General features: G+C 44.8%; 1 protein-coding gene across 1 annotated transcript in view; it reads left to right on the top strand.

Moving 5' to 3' along the window:
- COL17A1 (collagen type XVII alpha 1 chain) overlaps nucleotides 1-19,950 on the top strand; it is a 38,791-nt gene that overhangs the window by 12,314 nt on the left and 6,527 nt on the right. Inside the window, exons 10-47 of the mRNA XM_040564537.1 lie at nucleotides 243-398; nucleotides 1,152-1,223; nucleotides 1,336-1,407; nucleotides 1,775-1,840; nucleotides 3,120-3,284; nucleotides 3,819-3,908; nucleotides 4,048-4,092; nucleotides 4,715-4,864; nucleotides 5,523-5,738; nucleotides 6,326-6,364; nucleotides 6,792-6,818; nucleotides 7,294-7,320; nucleotides 7,786-7,848; nucleotides 8,022-8,126; nucleotides 8,633-8,695; nucleotides 9,364-9,399; nucleotides 9,544-9,597; nucleotides 9,974-10,009; nucleotides 10,208-10,243; nucleotides 10,637-10,699; nucleotides 11,054-11,089; nucleotides 11,468-11,539; nucleotides 11,901-11,927; nucleotides 12,607-12,642; nucleotides 13,214-13,249; nucleotides 13,468-13,548; nucleotides 14,434-14,469; nucleotides 15,182-15,262; nucleotides 16,043-16,096; nucleotides 16,218-16,259; nucleotides 17,081-17,143; nucleotides 17,303-17,362; nucleotides 17,877-17,903; nucleotides 17,990-18,031; nucleotides 18,190-18,246; nucleotides 18,599-18,646; nucleotides 19,077-19,190; nucleotides 19,448-19,585. Of these exons, the coding sequence (XP_040420471.1) occupies nucleotides 243-398; nucleotides 1,152-1,223; nucleotides 1,336-1,407; nucleotides 1,775-1,840; nucleotides 3,120-3,284; nucleotides 3,819-3,908; nucleotides 4,048-4,092; nucleotides 4,715-4,864; nucleotides 5,523-5,738; nucleotides 6,326-6,364; nucleotides 6,792-6,818; nucleotides 7,294-7,320; nucleotides 7,786-7,848; nucleotides 8,022-8,126; nucleotides 8,633-8,695; nucleotides 9,364-9,399; nucleotides 9,544-9,597; nucleotides 9,974-10,009; nucleotides 10,208-10,243; nucleotides 10,637-10,699; nucleotides 11,054-11,089; nucleotides 11,468-11,539; nucleotides 11,901-11,927; nucleotides 12,607-12,642; nucleotides 13,214-13,249; nucleotides 13,468-13,548; nucleotides 14,434-14,469; nucleotides 15,182-15,262; nucleotides 16,043-16,096; nucleotides 16,218-16,259; nucleotides 17,081-17,143; nucleotides 17,303-17,362; nucleotides 17,877-17,903; nucleotides 17,990-18,031; nucleotides 18,190-18,246; nucleotides 18,599-18,646; nucleotides 19,077-19,190; nucleotides 19,448-19,585 (2,631 nt within the window). The remainder of the gene's footprint in view (nucleotides 1-242; nucleotides 399-1,151; nucleotides 1,224-1,335; nucleotides 1,408-1,774; nucleotides 1,841-3,119; nucleotides 3,285-3,818; nucleotides 3,909-4,047; nucleotides 4,093-4,714; nucleotides 4,865-5,522; nucleotides 5,739-6,325; nucleotides 6,365-6,791; nucleotides 6,819-7,293; nucleotides 7,321-7,785; nucleotides 7,849-8,021; nucleotides 8,127-8,632; nucleotides 8,696-9,363; nucleotides 9,400-9,543; nucleotides 9,598-9,973; nucleotides 10,010-10,207; nucleotides 10,244-10,636; nucleotides 10,700-11,053; nucleotides 11,090-11,467; nucleotides 11,540-11,900; nucleotides 11,928-12,606; nucleotides 12,643-13,213; nucleotides 13,250-13,467; nucleotides 13,549-14,433; nucleotides 14,470-15,181; nucleotides 15,263-16,042; nucleotides 16,097-16,217; nucleotides 16,260-17,080; nucleotides 17,144-17,302; nucleotides 17,363-17,876; nucleotides 17,904-17,989; nucleotides 18,032-18,189; nucleotides 18,247-18,598; nucleotides 18,647-19,076; nucleotides 19,191-19,447; nucleotides 19,586-19,950) is intronic.

Raw genomic sequence — 19,950 nt, 5'->3', positions numbered from 1 at the left:
TTTGTGAATGGTCATGCTACCAGGTCAGTCTTTATTCCATTGTTTAAAATTCAGGTGGGCTGTAATCCGCTGGCATTTGAGATCAGTTATACCATCTTAACCTGGAGTCACTGCATGGACTCCACTACGTTAACTGAAATCTAAGGCAGATTAATTTGTCTGCCACATAAACCTGCAGTGCATGCTAAGTCACAAGCCTGGTCCTGTTGAAAACCATTACTGTTGTGTGGTTTTTTTTACAGTGTCGGGAACATATGATACAACCATACTGAATACTGCCCTCCCTTCATACACTTGGTCCTCAACTCTGCCTGCTGGGTCTTCCCTTGGTGGATACCACAACAGCATGGCCCAGAGCTCATCCTTGATCAATGCTATGTCTCACTCTACAGGATCAGGTACGTTCCCGGGACTGCCCAGGCTGGCAGGACAAAACTCCATACTGAAGCCGGGTCAACAGTAGCACTCTTTCTGCAGAGAGAGAACTTAAATGATGGAAGAATCAATGTGGCAGAAGATAGGCTTACATTTTCTCTTCTTTTCTGTAACTTTGCGCTCTCTGCTTCCACACTGACTGTATTTGAAAGTTCTTGTTTGTGGGGATCAATTGTCCTGACTGCCTGATCTGTCTTTGAACTTTCATGATAGCTTTGTTATTGACTTAAATGAGGCTCACATTCTCTATCAAAACTAGTTTTGGACTCTAGTGAACTTCGGATGATTCTGGCCCACTGTAAGAACACCTGGTTCTAATCCTTCAGTCCTCTTACACTAAAGATGTAATCAATAAATCTTGGCTGCGATTATACCTTGTAAGACCTGCCTCTGAGTACCAGGGATGCTGTCATTTCCCAGATGCAGAGAAGGAGTGTAGGAAGCTTCATGATAGCGTACTACTAAAAGCTTTGCTTTCTCACATTATCTCATGATTGCAACTTGTCTGATATGGGATTTTCTCCCCTTTGTGAGTTCTGTAAATTATGGTTTGGTGTCACAATTTTCAAGTTTTTTCTTCTGTGCAATTACTGTGTATTTTCACTAACTGCATTTTCAAGTGACCCTTACTCTTAAGTTCTGTAGCTATGCCACTGTCTTGGTGCTGGACTTCTGATTCCATAGAAGTAATAAAATTTGATTTCCTCTTTTTGCAGTTTTTGGTGTTCCAAATAACCTGGCTCCCACCAATCATACTCTGAACACAGGCCTGAGCACTTCCTCAACAGGTCAGATTTTTCTGTTCTTCCATTCAGACTTTCACAGCATAACTGTCCTGGCAGACACGTACAATGAACTGCGCTGCAGGACTCCTATAACTCCTATAATTTTTCTTTGCAGTGTTTGGAGTTCAAAACAACCTGTCACCAAACTCTTCAACCCTGACCCAGAATGCCTCTGCAGCCTCCACAGGTCAGCAACAATTTAAGCCTAGAGAAAATATGGGAGTCACTGGTGTGCGCTGCCTTCTCCCACCTTTTCTGCAGTGACCAGAATGTTCATACTAACAGAGGTTCCTTCATTGCCCTCTGCTGGTGTTGAGCAGGGTGGTGTGAGGAGATACTGAGGAACATTTATTCTCCTTTGCCTATGCAGGAATGGCTCCCAGTCCCGATGTAAGCACTAGAAACTTGCTTACTAGGGAAGCCCTTGCTCATATGAGTTTTCCTCAGTGCCCTAAATGAGAAAAGATTCCTGAGATGGTGTGTAGCCCAAGGCTGGTATATGTAGGTACTTTGTTGTCCTCCATCTCTTTCATTCTGGGATTTCTTCATTGCAGCATATGGGATGAAGAACACTTCTCAGAGCAACACCATGGCTAGTACTGGTGTGTCTGCCTCAGCAGGTGAGTGTACCATTTACAGTTGTTTAGGCATGCCTTTGTACAAGCATGTCAGGATAGCAGTGAGAGATTCAGCCAGCTGTGTGGTACTAACATCTGACTCCTTAGGAGCGTGACTTGTCACTAGCCAAGCCCCTCACCAGTGCCTTTCTGAAAAGAAGGCAAATGAGCCAGGAGCTCAGAATGAGAAACTCAGCTGGCCTGATTGAGATCTCCCCCACTTTGTGGTTAACTTGGATAATTTTATTGCAGCTATTTCTGCTCAACAGGCAAGTAACCGGATAGATCACTCAGGTGACATTGTGCTTCATATGAAGCCAAAACATTTTCAAGGCTACAGTTAACCATCATTTTTCAGTAGTATCAGCCTTGACCATTCAAAAATAAAGGATTTGATGATCAGATTATTATTTGATTAATGAGAGAAGCTGAGGTCTATCTACTGGCCTTTGGTCTCTGAATGGTTGGGATTCAACTTTTCAAGCTTATTATCTGTAACTACAACAGCTATGAATGAGACTTATTTTTTGTTTAAGGGAAGTCAAGTTTCTTTTTGTAATCCATGTACTCTCAAAGGCAAGCCTTAAAAATAGGTGGAAATACAGCAGAAGTTATGATAATATTTCTAATGTAAGTTTAGTCCAGCTTCGTGCTAGAGTGATGGTATTAATAGTACCAGGCTGTGTATCTTAATTTTCAATGTTGTGTCAATTTCTCTGCAAGCTCAGGTTTGTACACCATTCCAGTTATATTTGATGCTGCCTAATGGCAGAAGGGTGACTACATCAACATTTCTGAGCCTTGTTTGGCCTGAGCCCAATCTCAGTAAGCCACAGTTCAAAGCCTCATAAGCATGCATGGCTCCCAAGGGTACGGAGTGCTTTGTGTTTTACAGTCTCTCTGCTCATCCGCTTAAGATGTGCTGGCTCTGATGAACCTTGGATGTCTCTCTGAGTTTCTATGATTCCGTAGTAGGTGTGTTTGAGAAATGAGATGGTCATTGAGCAAATCATTTTTATATGTGATTGAATTCTATATGCTCTCCGTTTCCTGTAGAAACTGTTCCCCTGCTAGTGAGATATCTAAAGACACCTCTAATAAAGCTTAACAAAGCACAGCTCTCCTCTTAGCTCCAAGTGATAAATGTGTCTCTTGCTGGCTTGTAACAGTGCCAACCCCAATCACAACAGGACTCCCTGTTCTCATGAACAGAAGTGTTGTAGTTATGGCTCTTTGGCCATTCTCATCTCCTCATCTTTCCCGTCCTTCACCAATATTCCAGGGGGAACCGTTTTGAGCTCCCAGGGGGATGACATTTTGCGCAAAGATTGCAAGTTCCTGCTGCTGGAGAAAGACAATGCCCCAGCAAAGAAGGAGATGGAGCTCTTGATCATGACAAAGGATAGTGGCAAAGTCTTTAGTGCCTCGAACACCGGGCTTAATGGAGGTAACTTCTCTTCCTTGGGATGTGTGGGTATGCTGAGGGTAGGGAAATGGAGAGTGATCATAAGGGGAAGGTGAAGCAGAAGCATCTCCACAGGGCACATTCTGGAGATGGTAAATTTTGACAGAGCTTCAGTGAGAACAGTGTGGCTTGGGAATGTATAAGAACAGTCCTACACATGCAGCCAGATCAACTCTGCCAGTGTAGGGTCTTCTCTACCTGTGGAGTTCAGAGTTCAGGACATAGGCCTGACTCAAACCCCTGCAACCCAGCCGTGAAGCTTGGGTAGGCATCTAGCCTTTAACCATGCCAGCAGCATTTAGGTCTAGCCTGTGCATTTAAAGCTCCAGAGCATGCCTTGTGACATTTCACAGAGCTCAGGAGCCTCAAAAACAGAAACTAGATCTGCAGCTGGCTTAAACTAACAGAACTGTTGTGGCTTCCTAGTGAAAAACATGCCTTTTGCCTTTGGAAAAAAAAATAGGCTTGGTTGAACTCCTGTTGTAATGTTTTCAATTACATTTGGTTCCTGTTCAGGATCCTTTGCAGAAGACACATTGAAGAAAGAGAAGCAAGGATTTTCTTCTTCTTACGCTACAGATACAGGCTTCAAATCAGATGCAAATGGTAAGAGTTTGCCCCTATGGCAATGCAAGAGAACTACCTCCTTCTGCCTCCATTACTACCTTCCCCCTGCAAGCCCATGCTCCAAGTTTGATCATGCATGGGAAGACTGTTAAATCTTCTTTTACTGTTGTTACAACAGGAGGACTGAAATCAGTACCAACAAGGGACAAAGCAACATATGCGGGTAAGTGTTGCTATTCAGACTTTGACTGGAGGGAGCACCAAAGCAAAACATATGAAAAAGCAGTCATCGTTGAGTGAGGTGAATGATCTCTGTGTGATGGCATCAGAGGGAGGGCATGTTCAGAAGGCTGCTCTGTCTGTAATGATCAGAAAAAGTGACAGAGAAACTGGTACCTGTTATTTTATTGTGGATGAATGGGCAGTTGTGGCACTTTTTTGCTGCTGGAGAGAATTGGCTAGCTGACAGTACAGCTGCATCCTCCTACCAGGGCAGATTTGTGGGGAGGAGAAGGATCAGACCATGCTGGCTATTGCTGGCTATTATTTACAGCTCAAAACTGTAGAACAAATTGACGCCAGAGCAGTCACACTTTTTAAGCATGAAAAAATTCAAAAAGCACTTATTTCAAAAAGCACTGACTGTTATGTCCTGTTGGAATTCCCATTGGGAATGCTGTCCACAGCTTCCACAGGGACTAGAGTAACACCCAACGCATGCAGAGTGAGATGTAAATCTGTGGCCCTTTGTATAATGGATCTGACCTTGGTGTCTTTATTCAAGAGGTTCTTGACTCTGAAGTCAAGGAGCTGTTCACTGTGAGAGTGCCCCTTCCCTCTTTCAGAAATACGAAATGGTGATGCAGGGGGTGCAATTGGATCAGCACCATCTTGGTGTCCCTGTGGTTCCTGCTGTAGCTGGTGGAAATGGCTCCTCGGTTTGCTTCTGGCCTGGTTGCTTCTCCTGGGGTTACTCTTTGGACTCATTGCTCTGGGTAAGAAATAAACACAAGAGCTGGCTGGGTCACAGATCTCCGTGTGTAGTTAACACTGGGACTGAACAGAAATCCACCTCTGTGTATCCCTGTCCCTGAGAAAGATTACAGCCATGGTGAGAAGGAGAGAAAGGGAAGCTGCAGAGGTAAGGTCCCCCTTCTGCTTACAGGAGAGAGTTTATATGGATGAATAAAATGTTGAATGGAACAGAAGGAGTAACAGAGGGTTTAAGCTGGCAAAGAGGCCAAGCAAACTGTAACTCACTATCAGAGGTGCCAAGCCAGAGAGCTGAGGAGGAGCGTGTTCAGTGCTCAAAATTGTGACTGCCACCAACATATTACAAATGGACAGAAAGAATGGATATGGAATATAAACTGTCAGTGAGGGTTTATATAGTCTTGGGGTGAGGAGAGTGGGAAAACTTCTGAGGTCTGAGGTCTTTCTTCTCCTCTGAGACTAGCAGATTCCAAAGCTGTCATTTAAACTCCAGATTTCCCTGCTAGGAAAAAAAATAAATAAAAAAGATGCAAAGAATAATCCTGCAAAATTCAGTGTCCATAGCTCTCTGTCACAGTGTTGCCTTGTCACTGCTATTAGAAGTCCCTGGTATAGAACCTCCATCTACATGTTCCCAAGCATTTTACTTTAACCTTCCAGCGGAAGAAGTGAGAAAGCTGAAATCTCGTGTGGACGACCTGGAAAAAATCAATCACAGTTTCCTGGCAGTTAACCAAGGGAGTCCAAACATAGCAAAAGACATTTCAAGAGTAGACTATCTTCAGGGTGTGGCACCCTCTTCAACCTTCCTTCTTGAAAATGAAGAATCAGTTTGGTTGATGGTGAAGAGCAGACTGAACAAGGAAATAGAACGAGGTGAGCAGAGTAAACGTCTGTCATGCTGCATGAGACCAGATTATTTAAAGGGGAGTAGGAGAGTTTGGCTTCATAAGGACCTAAAGACCAGGACTTCTGGAGTGCAGTGCAGTCTCTCAAATACAGAGTCCTCACCTGTCCTCACAGAGCTTTGCTGGAGCACAGAATGCTGCCAACTGACAGAGGTGGTGCATCCTTCAAAGCTAGCAGGGAGGGGAGAAGAAAGGAAGCTGTAGCAAGTGAGATTTCCATTTTGAAAGAACTGCACAGAAAAAAATGAACCCACAGCTTATTTCTCATGCTACTTTTGGTAGCGAGGGAAAGATTATTTACTTCTCTTTCAATGGAAATGGTCTAAGAGAGGAGCTTGCATTTTCGCAGCTTCAGAGGTTTCATGTAACTCGTAGCAGTTCAAGGGTTTGCGAAGGCAAATTTGTTGAGGAAACTCTACTCCCAAAGCCATATCGTGTTTGATAGTCTGTGCTACCTGCAGCCTCAAAATCTAATTAGAAGGATCTTTGTATGTGAAGCGAGTAGCTATTTTGTTGTGTAATACAGTCTAACAGCACGTTTGCTTCCTGTTGCAGGCTACTTCCGAGGGGAGAGAGGAGAACCTGGTATGAAAGGTATAGCCATATAGTCCCTCTGTTCCCCTGTCCCAGTCCTTGGTTCTGGCAATGCTCAAGGTTGGAGTGGATGTTGTCACAAGAGGCAGTTGGCAGTGAGAAACGTTGATGCTGGTTTATACTTATACAAAAAGAGCATGAAGCTGGTTTGCCACTTAAACTGTGAAGGGCCTGGTCCCATGCAGAATTAATACAAGAGGCCCAATCACCCAACACATTGTGTGAATGTGAAAGGCCAGATCCTGTATTTTGCTAGTGAGATGGGTCTGGTCCTGCACTGTCCAGGGCTGAATTGTCCATGTTCATCTAAAATTTGTTCATATGTTATTAAAGGCTAAAAAGCAACTAGAAAAACAAAATACATGAGTGATCACTGGAAATATCTCCAGGATCTCTCCTGATTTTATTTTTCTTCTCTTTTTCTCAGGTGACATGGGAATGCAAGGTCCTAAAGGTGAGTCTGGAGTTATCTGCTGTTTCAGGTTGTTCGACAGCCTTCCGTTGGGCCTAGGTAGCATATGAATTTTTATTGCCCCAGAAGTCAGATAGAGAAGCTGATGCACCCTGTGGTTTAGATGTTGTTGTGACAGTCTTTGCTCTTCCTGGCAAAGGCAATTTTAGAGGTCACAGTAGGAAAGAGAACAATTGTTATTTTGAATCTTGGATCTTTTTTCACCTGGATGAAAATTATTCCTGAGGTAAAACTATACCTGGTTTAATCACAGAGTGCTTCAGAGGTTTTCGTGTAGTGTGAACAATTCAATCCATTGCATAAATACAAGGGGCCCAGCATGGCATTGCTGGAGAAGGTAGAACTTATAAACATGCTAGGAACATAAACTCCTTTTTAGGAGGGGGTGAGGATCAGTCAATGTAAAAAACAGGGAAGATGTTTTCCTCACTGACTGTCTATTTCTTTCTCCCTGCAGGAGATCGAGGACTTCCTGGTGTCCCAGGTGAGCAGTAGTACAATCCCCCTTTGAGGGAGGACATTTAGTGACGTTACTCTTGACATCACTGTTGACAAGAACAAATTTTGCACTGCAAATCTTGCTCAAGGTGCAGATGGACTAAGTCACTTGATTAATACCTTGATGTTGAGCTACAGAGATTTGGTTATGAGCAAGGTCTCAGCCTGACTTTCCTTTATTTGAACGTTACTAAGTTGGGGGTGTGAAGATCCCAGACTACTTTTGAAAGAGTCCCACAGCTACATGAGTACTTGGCCTGACTTCCTTGTGTTCTTATATTTGTTGTGCTCTTCTAAAGACATACCTGTTCAAGTACCCAACTTGCAAATAATAAATCCTTTAGCCCAGCTGCTGAATCCCTCCAGGTTCCCAGGTTCCACTAATTTGCATGTTATTCATTCATGGTACACAGACAAGGACTCTGAACGTTTGCTGTGTTTTTCTTTCCAGGCATTCCTGGTCCAATTGGGCACCAAGGGCCAGAAGGACCGAAAGGACAGAAAGGGAGCATGGGTAAGCATCTTCAGCAGTGCTGCAAGTCTCTCACAGCTGTTTGGCACTTGACAAGGGAATACAGACATAGCTTGGTGTGATCATTGCCTTCCCCCATGGAGGCAGACATGGATCTTTCTTGCCCAAGGCCTGTGTAAAGACAACTTTTCTAACAAGGCATTTGTCTCCTGTAGGTGATCCTGGCATGGAGGGTCCCATGGGACAAAGAGGTCGAGAAGGGTTACCAGGACCTCGAGGAGAGCCTGGACCACCTGGATTTGGAGAAAAAGGAGACAGAGGTAGGAACTAGGTCTCTTGTTCTTGGATAAAGCTGAGATAGACAAAAGCTGGAGTTTGGTCCTGATTTATCAGACACCTCAGGAATAGGATTTGATTTGATTATTCAAATCCGAATTGCATTTTAGATGTTCCCAACACAGACAGATCTGACCTAAGGGGTTTTTGTGCCAAGCTTACAAAGGGCAAACAAATATTTTTGTTTTGCCAGATTTCACAGTCAAGTTTAAGTCTGGCAGAAGCAAAAGCTCTTAGCATCAAGGTTATCCTCCCTGCTATCCAACTCACCTAAACTGGGGGATTATTCTCTTTCTCATCCTAAAGCTCAGTGAGATGGGATTTTTTTCTTGGACAATGCATGCTTATTTGTGTGTTTTGAACTGACAAGCAGATTACCTAGCAGATTATTCATGACACTTGCCAGAGAAAATAATAATGGAAAATGGGGAACGGGGAAATGGGATCACAATTGTATTCTACATTATCTATTTATGCTCTTTTTCTGCAGGTGCTGTTGGTGAGCCAGGTCCTCCAGGGCCACCTGGTCCACCAGGTTCTGCTGGCCTTAAAGGTAAATATGGACAGAGAGAACCTGGCAGACTGTCTAGGTGCACTGTGAGGAGAAAATGAACACTTCAGCCTTCCTGTTTCACTTATATTGCACTTCATTAATCAGAAAAATAAATTGGCAGTCCTCATTTTAGCTAAAATTTAGTTTGGTAGGTACATATAACCTTTAGAGCAATAAATTCTTGGGGATTTTTAGTGAGAGTGGGGATCAGCAGAGAGATTTCAAAAAACGTCAATCTTTAATATATGTTATGTTTCTATCTGTTTTTTCTCTGCTTTCAGATATGATAGGATAAATTCCATACCCCTAACAGGTTGTTAATAGAGTTACAGCTCTACAGTTCATGTAACGGGGATCCGAATTGCTCTATAAAGAATTGAATCCTACCTGGAGCACAGATCCCAACGTCTCAGCCAAGATGGAAGGCTTTAGTCCCTTTACCTTACCTTAGGGAAAACCGCTTCCTCTATGTTACAAGAACTAAGTTGTGTAGATTCAATGTCCTGATTTTCAGGATGCTGGTGATGCCATTTCTTCTTGGGGCTGGGGAGATTCTGATCTCTTAAACATCTGTTAGGTTGTGGATGCTGTTGGTCAAACTCAAAGATATTTTGTTCATTTTCTGATTGTGGTGATTCTGAAAGAACATTTGTGTTCCTTATTCACAGGTCTGACGGGTTCTCCAGGACCCCAAGGCCCTCCAGGTGAGTGCTGCCTTCCTTTGCTATGGTGCCTTATAGACTAGAGGGAAAAAAAAAAAAAAGTGACAACTTCTCACAGGTTGTCTTCCTTAATGGTGTTTGGTCGTAAGCGGGATGAATTAACTCCCTCATCTCATTTTTCTGCAGGTCCTCCTGGCCTACAAGGATTTAGAGGAGAAGCAGGTCTCCCAGGTGCTAAAGGTAAACTTCTCTTCCCCTGTGCAGTTAGAGCAGCACTAGCTGATGTTCCTTTTCCAGCACTGCTCTGAGAAACACACTTGATCTGAGCATAGAGTGTTGAGGTGCTAGGGGCAGAGAAAAGCATAAGAGGGGGGAAAGAGGAGGAGGAACTAGACTCAGTGATTACAAGAAAATACTGAGAAATAGATGAGAGAGATAATAGAGAAATCTGGATGAGGAAACATGGATGGAGCTGTATTGAAGGAAAGGAAGTTCCGGTTTGAGTTTCTCTGATATCGGAGTTTCTGTGTTTCCTCTATGACTTTCTTTGGTATATGAAATTCCTTTCCTGTCTGATTTGTTATTGCTATTGTTCAATCATCCATTTATCTTTCAGGTGAGAAAGGAGCTGCTGGACCACCTGGACCCAAAGGTATGTCGATCAATTAAATATCTTTTATGGATATTTTATTTAGGCTCCTTCAGATATGAATACTGTCCATGGGAATTAACCCTACCCTTCTTTGGCTTGCTCCTTTGTGCTTTTGTCAGAAAGCAGACTGTCTTTCTCTGCTGAAAAGATTTCACAATGAAACAGTCTCACAGAATCCTTTCCTTTTTTGTACTGCAGGTGACCAGGGTGAGAAAGGTTCTCGTGGAATGACAGGTCAGTGGATTGTTTTCCTGAAGTAGCAGCCTGTCTAATATACATATGCATTATTTGAATTTTCAAATAGCAGATAGCCCAGTCAATCCTAGTTAGCTTTCTGAAAAAAGTTGCTGGTTATAGGAGTTCTATTATATGCACCCAAGTTCTAAGTAAATAGTTCCCATCCTTGGTAGGAATCTTTGTATTTGTCTTTTGGGGAAATTCTCCCTCATGTGCCCTGTATTCATTTCCCTTGAGCCCTTTCGATGCCCAGAAACAGCCATGAATCATGAGGTCTGAACATCCTGTCAATGCTGGTTTTCAGTTGCAAAGCACCAAATATTGCTAATGGTCATAACTTGCATCTTCACCAAGATCTGTTTGATCCATTTTCGTGTCATCTCATTACAGGTGAACAAGGCTCAAGAGGTATACCTGGTCCTCCAGGAGAGCCAGGGGCCAAAGGACCACCAGGTGAGTAACAGAAAAAGCTATGTTTATATGTTGGACAATGCCATTTCCACCTTGAGTCTGTTTTTATGAGCACAGACAAGGGACCAACTTGTGAACGGAATTGTATTGGTTTTGATCACAGGTCTTTTCTCTAGATAGCTAAAATCAGTCTGTACACTCAGAAAAGTTGTCCTACACTTTAGTTTCAAGTGAACTTTTTCTGGATCTTCAGTAACTGCAGCCAAGGTTTTATTCAGATGCAATAAGAAGAAAAGCCACTTCCTAGTGTTTAGGGCTGTGCTCCGCTTAGTAAGAAGACTGGGCAACTGTGGTACTATTTTACCAGTCCCTGAGAGTCTGTTTATTTTTGGACAGGACAAGCTGGCCGTGATGGGAAGCCAGGTGAAAAAGGTAAGAGATTCCTCTGAGGTAGAAGAGCAGGTACTTTCTGATTTGTCAGGCAGTTGATTTGTAAAAAGGGTGGGAGAAGATGGCAGCTGATTCATGTCCCGGGACATGCCTCACTATCCCAGGAAAACTGTAGAGTCAACCTTGTAAGCATGGAACTGAGACATATAATGGAGCCGGCTTGTAAATTTGTGACTGAATTGTTCTCACTGCAATTCTTTTCTGTCATGGGGGCTCACCTCCCAGACCCTGATGCTGAAATTGGCCACTTGGCTATGAAGGTACAATAGATGGGATGGCTGGTGGCCAAGCTTGAATGGATTGGATTGGTAGATTATAAATCAGTGAGATATGGGTTGGTAACGGTGATTATATCCCCAGGTGAACCAGGTCTTATGGGAATGCCAGGAGCCCGAGGCCCTCCAGGACCTTCTGGAGATGCAGGAGAGCCAGGTAAAAGCATACAGAGAACAAAAATACATTTTTTCTTGGTCAGGAACACGTCTTTGTCAATAATTTCCAGTCTTATTTTGACATTAAGACTGGCAGTGGATCTCTGTAAAGTAAGACAGTGAAAAAAGGAAAACACAAAGGGAATTTAGGCCCTTTGTGATCTCAGGATTGCACACACTGCAGGCCAGAACAGCAGTGCCAACATTCAGTTTACTTACCAGGTGCTAAGCCAACTTGCACTACTTGTGGGCTGTGTGCTATAATTTTAAGCAAACGTAATCTTTTTTTTTCCTTGTCTATCCTTCCACTGCCCAAAATTTGTTTAGATATCTTAGAATTTTTGCCCATTTTTTTCCCCCAGGTCTCACAGGACCCCAAGGACCTCCAGGTAGGTTTTTTCACCATGTTTAAGTTTATCAATGACACACTTTGATACGGGCAAAAACCCTTTGTAATTATCCCTCTGTACAACTCAGGGCTCCCAAAGTGATATTCGAAGGTTTCTTCTTCTTCCTTGGCTTTTGAGACAGACTTTGTGGTTGGTGCATAAGTTTTGAGGAATGCAGAGCCTTGGAGTGTTTGAGAGTTTGCCTCTGCCCAGAACATAATTTGCAACAAAGAACGTGTTTCAGTTCCCTATGTATCACTGAAAAATCCTTCTAATCAGCAGCAGAAACAGAGGGGAGAGGTGGAAACAGAGGATGTGATGTTCTGCAGGCAGAAGTGGTTTGGGGGGCAAGTCACCAGGGCATTTAGCCAGGAGCCTCCGAACAGGGAGCAGTACCTGGGAGAAGTTACAGGCATATCTCGTGAGCAGTGCCATCGTTCAGAGAGCAGTGGGAGAAGGGAGGCCCAAGGACACTACCAGCTCAATCCGCCATGAAACCCTCCACCTGCTGTCAGGGACCTTGTGAAGTAGGCATAACCTGCTTATAAATGCTGAAAGCCAGGTTCTTGAGTAGGAAGTTCCTTTTATAAATCTACAAGTGAAACTCACTCGGGTACCTGAATAAAACAGAATAATATTTGTGCTACCTATTTAAAATTGTTTGTCTACCTTATATCAGGACTTCCAGGGAACCCCGGCAGACCAGGGACTAAAGGTGAGTTTTGTTTCTTCCCTGATACTCTTTTTCTCTCTAAGTGCTTCATTTGAAGGAGGATTATCTGCTCTGCTGACCAGTCCCTGAATCAACAGTGGCATCTAGTGGCTTTAGGAAAGGAAGTTTTGTGGAACAGTTGGTAGCCAAAGCCTCCCTGAGCACACATGAAGGGCAGGGCACCCACTAAGGCACTCAGCATAGCTAGTTCTCCAGCTGAGAAAACCTTAGCAAACCTGGTTCTGCCCTGGGCATGTGAGTGTGATGCCTGGTGACTGCAGTGGAATCTGTGCACCTTCCTCAGATAATTCAAGGCCTGTTGTCTATTCTGGCAGATGTGGTGCTTGGAAAGATTGGAGAGAACCTGGATTATCTCTGGATTATATCTGTGGATTAGCTGGGCTCTGTTGCTTCCTCCACAGCCCTCCAGTGCTATGATTTCTCACGCAAGAGATCAAGGGCAAAGAGATCAGGAATCACATGTTTATTAAGACAAATAAGACAATGTCATTGATACAGTGACAGATCTTTCAAAAAAAAAAAAAGTTCAACTTTTGTCTCTTTGTTTTCTTAGGAGAACCTGGAGCTCCAGGCAAAGTCATCAGTGCTGGTACGTAGTGCTGTGAGAGTTCAAGCGCTTGTGCTTTTGGAAGATTTTTTCTGTATTTGTTACGCATTCTAAACTCATCTTGACCGTGTACCAGACCTGTATTGGGGACTCCCAGTGTTGCTATAGATGGTCAAATCATTCCTTAAGGTTAGATTTGTTGCACGTTTGCTGCATGTGTGTGTTATGTATGTGTACAAGTGTATGTGTTTGTTTTTCAGAGGGTTCATCGACTGTTGCTCTCCCAGGCCCCCCTGGCCCACCTGGCCCACCTGGCCCCACTGGACCCCCCGGTGTTCCAGGTGAGGAAGCTGCTCCTCTGCAGTGTTTTTTGCAGGCAGCTTGCATTCATTGCTGTGTATCTAGTTCTTAATTTAACATTTCATGTTTATTGTCCCTGCCAGGCGGCCCCATCTGTGAGGCAGGATTGCTCAGGCAGTTTAGATACTCATGGTCCTCACCCTTCCCTGCAGAAAGACCAAGATCTCAGGCAGCATTAGGGAGGCAGTGGCCCTAAAGAAAGGAGAAATGGGATACAATCGCAATGATGCAGGACAGAAGGAAGGGCTGGGAAAACGAAGAAACTGGGAAGACTATTGTTATCTCTTGATGAGTACAAACTAGGGACAGGCCAAATTCAGCAACTCAAATCAAGCTCTTTTGCCTCTCAGTAAAGCATGCGTGTGTCTAATCCCTCTCCTCACACCAAAACCAAAATTATTAAGTGCTTTTTTTTTTTTTTTTTTTTTTAAGAGTCTTAACTGTGAACTCAAGACAGCAGAAAGACCACTCTTAGGTCATGCTCTGCCCTCTAGCACACTGGTGTCAAGCAGCAAAGTTTCTGATTCTCGTGGCACTTCTGTGCCTGTCCTACCTGTGTAGCTGGCACTAATCCTGGAGCTGATTTGGTAGAACTAGCCTTTGCAGCAGGGCCTGCAAGAGGAGGGTTAGACCTATTGCATCTCTGTGGTGGTCAGTGCCATTCTGGTTATTTCCCCAGTCTGAGAGGTACCAAGCACTTTAATGAATTCTTACCCCATAGCAATTCCATTTACTTGAGCAGACAAATACATTATTTGATAGCCTCTGTTCTTATAAAGGACCTATTGATTCTCTCCTGCTACTATAAAATAGAACCAGGAAAATCTAACGCAATCTGTTTTTGTTTTTGTTTCCTTTGAAACCAGGTCCTGTTGGGCCAGCTGGTCTCCCTGGACAGCAAGGTACCATTCTCCATCTGCCCTGGTTCTGCTCCTTAAGAGAACTGAATTCATTAGTTTTCTTTTGCTTCTAGTCTCTCAGCCCTTGGCACAATCTCAGTCACTTTTGTTTGCAGATTTGTTCCTTTCAGTTCATTTTGCTGCATTATTGAGCTTAATTAATCTTTTAAAGAATTTCCATTCTTCCTTTTTTTTTTTCCTTCCCAAGGGAAGGAGAGGATAGTAAGAGCCAGTGTGATGTGGAAGCTGCAAATGTCTTTTTCTCCTCTTGTTGTTTTTTTTTTTTTTTTTTCTGTAAGCTGACATTTTTAAGGCACTTCTCAAATGCAGTTGCCTTTCTATGGTATGGGATATAGCTCAGCTGTATACCTCCTGCTATTCTGAAAGATGCAAGAACAAACTACAGCCAAATTAGTAATAATGTCACTGAAACCACTGCCAATTAGGCAGACATCTGTTTGGAAAGGCCTGAGCAGAGCTGACTCTCCTAAGAACCTTTCTTAGCTGGTTTTCTATGGTCCTTTTAGGGCAAATTGTGCAGTAATTTCCACATTTGAGTCCAGTGTCCCTCAGAGCCAGGGACTGAGTGCAGGCTCCCAGTTCGCATAAGCAAAATCTGAACCCATTGTCAGGGAGATGAGGAGTGGGTACAAAATGTCACCCTCTCTCAGTTAACTAATTTGCTTTCTCTTTTTTTTTTTTTTCCCTGAAAAAGGTCCACGGGGTGAGAAGGGATCCCCAGGAGAAGCTGTGGTAGAAACTATCAGGACAGAAGTCTCATCACTGGCATCTCAGAGTAAGTGGGCCTGGCTTTCCACTCCTTCCTTTGGAGAGCTGCTAGAGGCCCTGAGGCTGCTCACAGCCAACAGGAGGTGCCTCTACCTTCTTCCCCTCAACAGGCCATAGGGCAAGTGTGTGTGCATTTGTTTGGTGGTGGGACAACAATACCAGCCACCTCTTTTGCCCTGCTTATCATCCGTGCATCCCAAAGTGCTTTCAAAAGGAGTTAGAAGGCACCAGGCCCATGTCATTGAGAGGAAAACTAAGGAGTGGTGGTTAGTGAACAGTCCTCAGCAGGAGAGATGGTCACAGAGCTGTGGGGTCTCAGTCTGGCCTTTCAGACACTGTTTGCACAGGGCGGATCCCTGAGTAGTATGAACATGGAGCCATCTGTAAGGGGAGAACTGGTTTAAAAGGGCACATCAATCTGAGCAACAAGGATAGAAGAAAATCAGAATCTCTCAGCAAATTAGAGGACAAATTCACAGGAGGAAAATGCTATTTCAGGATGGGAATAAGTAGAGCAGAACAGAATGGTTTAGCAGTGTCCTGAAGAAAGTACCTGCTTGCTCTGTGCAAAGCTAGATGTGTGATGCACTTACAGTCAGTATTCTCAGGGTCTGGGACCTCTGTAAGCGTGCAGAGGAGGCAAGGCAGAGGACAGCACAGAGTCACACTTGCCTGGGTCCACCATTGACTGCAGGAGCTTCTATCAGCAACATAACAAGTGTTTCCATAGCTGCAGTAGCTTCACAGCAACAAGCTTTTCCTTTTTGTCTGTGTTTCATTTGCACAGTGATGGCAGATTTACAAGGGCGAGCAGGACCACCAGGTCCCCCTGGACCACCAGGTATGTAATACAGCAGAGTTCAGCACGTAAGCAGGGGCACGGAGACACACTCGGCATGCTTCTGGAGTGTGCAGCTGGCCATGTAAACACCCTCTAACACCCCTGTTTCTTTCATCATTAGGTGAATCTGTGCAGGGACCCCCTGGACCTCGTGGCCCACCAGGTAAGAGCTTGTTTCTCTGAAACAACCCTGGAAAGTGAGATATTTTTTTTAGTGCCTCTGTCCTGCACTTTGCAGTATGCCAGATAGGATTTTGGACATGCTGGGAGTTGTTAGGACTGACTTCACTGGAAGCAGGATTTCACATAGTGGGTTCCTATTAATACAGTTTCACTGCAGTATAGTTTCACAGCAGTGAGATGCTGCCCAAGGGAGCAGATTTGCTTTGGCAAAGGTTTGCTAGACAGACTAGTAAGTCATAAGTCATGCTTCTTGGGAAGACGCTCAGTGTTCTCAAATCCCCAAAGGAAACAACTGAAAACAATTCCGTATTTAATTCTTGCTTGTCCAGCTTTAACTTCCAGCTGGGGACAGATGTAGCAGCTCTGACCGTGAGGAATATGTCCCCACTCCACTTCCTGTAGCAAAGTGATAGCTTGCCTTCCACAGCCAGAAGAGAGGACATGCAGGAGGGCGTGAGACAGGAACATAACCCCATTCCTTGCTTTCTGCTCAGTAGCAAAGGGGAGCAGGTCAGGTATGTGACCATATGAACCTTCCCTCTTAATGCAGCAAAGGCCAGCTGGGATAGGCACGCTGCACCACAAAGAGGGGAATTTCTCTGTCCTACATCTGCTATAGCGGCAAATGATAATGAAAAGGAGCAAAAGGGGATAGATATGCACAGAAAATAATGACACTGTCTTATACTTGGAAAATTTTGAGTTATCTAGATGGCTGGAGGTGGAGGAGCTCTGACATGCGTTTGCTCACATTACTGAGGCTCACTTTTTCTGAAGCTTGTTTGTGTCCCTTTTCCATAGGAGAGGGATTGCCAGGACCTCCAGGCCCACCAGGGAGACCAGGATCTTCTATGTCCACCTCAGGTAGGCTCTTCCCACTTACTCCCTCACCTGTGCCCTGGGAATGTCCTGCCTGTTGTGGTTCCAGAGAGCATACCCTTGGTTTTGAACAGGTAAAACCAAAGGAAACTTGTATCGTGTTCTGTTAGATGTCATGAAGAAACATTTTTGTTTCAATTACAGAAACATTCCTCTCAGGCCCACCGGGTCCACCAGGTCCACCAGGCCCGAAGGGAGACCAAGGTGAGTCCTCACCAAGATACTGAAGGGATCTCAGCACCATAGACTGAAAAGAAAGAAGGAAGGGCTTGAATGCAGAAACTCTCCTGCCTTTCTCTGGCTGTAGGAGAGCTGGCACAGTGGTCACTATGTAGTACTCCTGCATGCTTCAGTAAAAACAGTCAGTTGTTGCAGAAATTTATTAGTCTCCAGTACTGATGTCAAGGCAATTGCTGTGTACAGAGCCCAGCTTTGCAAGCCCAGGATTCGGGAGCATTCAAAACTTCAGATTTCCCATTAAAGAGGAACAATCTTTTTGCAAAATAGAACATGGACTTGGTCACTCAGTGCAAGGAGGTGGCCACGTTAAGCATAGCTCAGCTCTCACTTGATAGGAAAAGAAGGGATCTAATCTGGTTCCCCATTCCTGCCCTGCAAATTAAAGACCAGGAGACGGTTCTGCAGTTTGGGATGGGTTGCTGTTGCAGATCAGAGCAAAACAGATGTTAACGATGTTCCTCTGCTCCCCTGTTTGCAGGTGAACCAGGTCCACGAGGATTCACAGGTAAGAAAGCTTCCAGGGGATGTCACTGGGGTGCAGTGTAGCTTGTTTGTGTATATGACTGCTCCTCCATTCTGTGTCCCATGCAGGAGAACCAGGTGAACCTGGCCTTCCAGGATTCTCCTCCCATGGTCAGTCTGTACCCCTTTTCCTCCTTTAAATTCATTGTCCATAAGCAGATGACAGGGGGCAAAATCCTGCTCTATCCTAACTCAGTTTTGGTGGAGCCAGGATTTTGTCCACACATTTTATTCCTTTGAATCTCTAACTGTCCTTTCGCAATTGGCAGGTGGTACAGTCACCATGCAGGGACCTCCAGGCCCACCAGGCCCGCCAGGACCCAAAGGTGAAGTTGAAAATCTTCCTTCTTTCTTTGCTGGTGGCCTTACACAGCTGTGTTGGGTTGGGACTAAAGGATGGAGCAGCCTGCTCATTTGGGAATTGCAGCTGTTCCCACCCCTGCCTTTTCGGGCACAGCAGAACTGGGGCAATTGAGTTCCTCCAAGCACAAGGCATCCGGGTGGCTGCTGTGGCCTCTTCCTTCTGCTCTTCCTCAACAAGCTGCTAATCCAAGATAACCATTGCAAGGGCTAGGTGGTGGCCTCTCTGCCAACATGCAGCTCAGCTGTTTTACAAACCAAGGATGCAGCATGCAGTGAAACCCATTATAATTGTGTCTCCTTCACTCTGTTTTCCAGGTGATGCAGGTGTCCCAGGCGCTCCTGGCATCCCAGGAGCATCTCGAGGTAAGAAGCTATCATTGCTCTGATGCTACAAGGAAATGTTGACGTTCCTGTCTGGGACTGGGAGCAGCAGGGCAGTGGGGTTAGCCTAATGAGTCTGAGTGCTTTTTGGCTCTCTATCCACATTTCTGCCCAGCATTGTTCTCAGTGCACAAACCGAGCAGGTCTGTCAGTACGAAGCCAGGGAAATCTCTGGATTCAGCCCTGCCCATCTGCATAGGCTGAATTGTAAGATGCCAAATGAATTAAAGACACACTACCTAATAGCCCATGCTTAGAGTGTGTTTGGAGTCAGAAGGAGGGCCACTGACTGCATAGGTCATTCCCAAAACTCTTCCCAGACCTGTGGGAAGGGCTTAATGCAAGCTCAATGCTTAGATTGCTTGGTCTAATGCAGCCATGCCAAAAACATTCCTTGCAATGATTTCTGTAGGTGGATCTAGACAAATTCAGGGACCCCCAGGTCCTCCCGGCCCACCTGGTCCTCCTGGCCCAGGTGGAAGTTCATCTCAAGAGATCCAGCAGTATGTCACTGACTACCTGAAAAGTGAGTATGACTGGGCTTTGCTGCAGGTCAGCAGATGCATGCCTGTCTTCCTTTTGCTCCCTGAGCCCCTTGTCACTGTTAGAAGCAGCAGCCTTATTTTTGTTGAATATTATGAAGTGCTGTTGCCCACTGTGGCCTCTGCAGAACTGTTCTTCTGTGGCCCTGCTTTTTCCCTAGGGGGAAAGGGTCCAATAATTGTGCATACGGCCATCATCTTCCCTCTAATGATGTAAGCATATCTTGGGCATCCCACCTAGGTGACAACGTAAGGCATTATTTGACCGGTGCCCAAGGCCCACCAGGCCCTCCAGGCCCACCCGGGATCATCACCACTGCAGATGGGAATAGCTTGGATTATGCAGAGCTGGCTACCCGGGTTATGAGCTATATGACAAGTAAGCACCCTGTTCCTGTGCTGGTAAGCTCTGAGTACCAAATCACACTCTGCTGAGCTTGTGCAACACCTAGAAGACCAGAACCTCAGGAGAGACAACAGTCTTTAAGCAGCAGCCCCTTAAAGCCTGACCTTTTGCATGTCTTAGCCTAGGACTCCACACAGCTGAAGTGGCCTCTGAGCCTTCTCTCATTTTAATTCTTAGATTAACTGATAGTTGCTGTTTAAGCAGTCTCACATTAAACATCAGCTGTTAGACCCTGTAACGTCCCCAAGCCCCACCAAGAGGTGGCTGTATTTGGTGTACATGGTCTCAGATATTCTGGGTCTGTCTTGTCTTCTTGGAGCCCTCCTAAAGCAGATGAA

This window comes from Cygnus olor, chromosome 7 (assembly GCF_009769625.2).
Source record: "Cygnus olor isolate bCygOlo1 chromosome 7, bCygOlo1.pri.v2, whole genome shotgun sequence".
Lineage (NCBI taxonomy): Eukaryota > Metazoa > Chordata > Aves > Anseriformes > Anatidae > Cygnus > Cygnus olor.
This window is presented reverse-complemented; position numbering and strand designations above follow the sequence as displayed.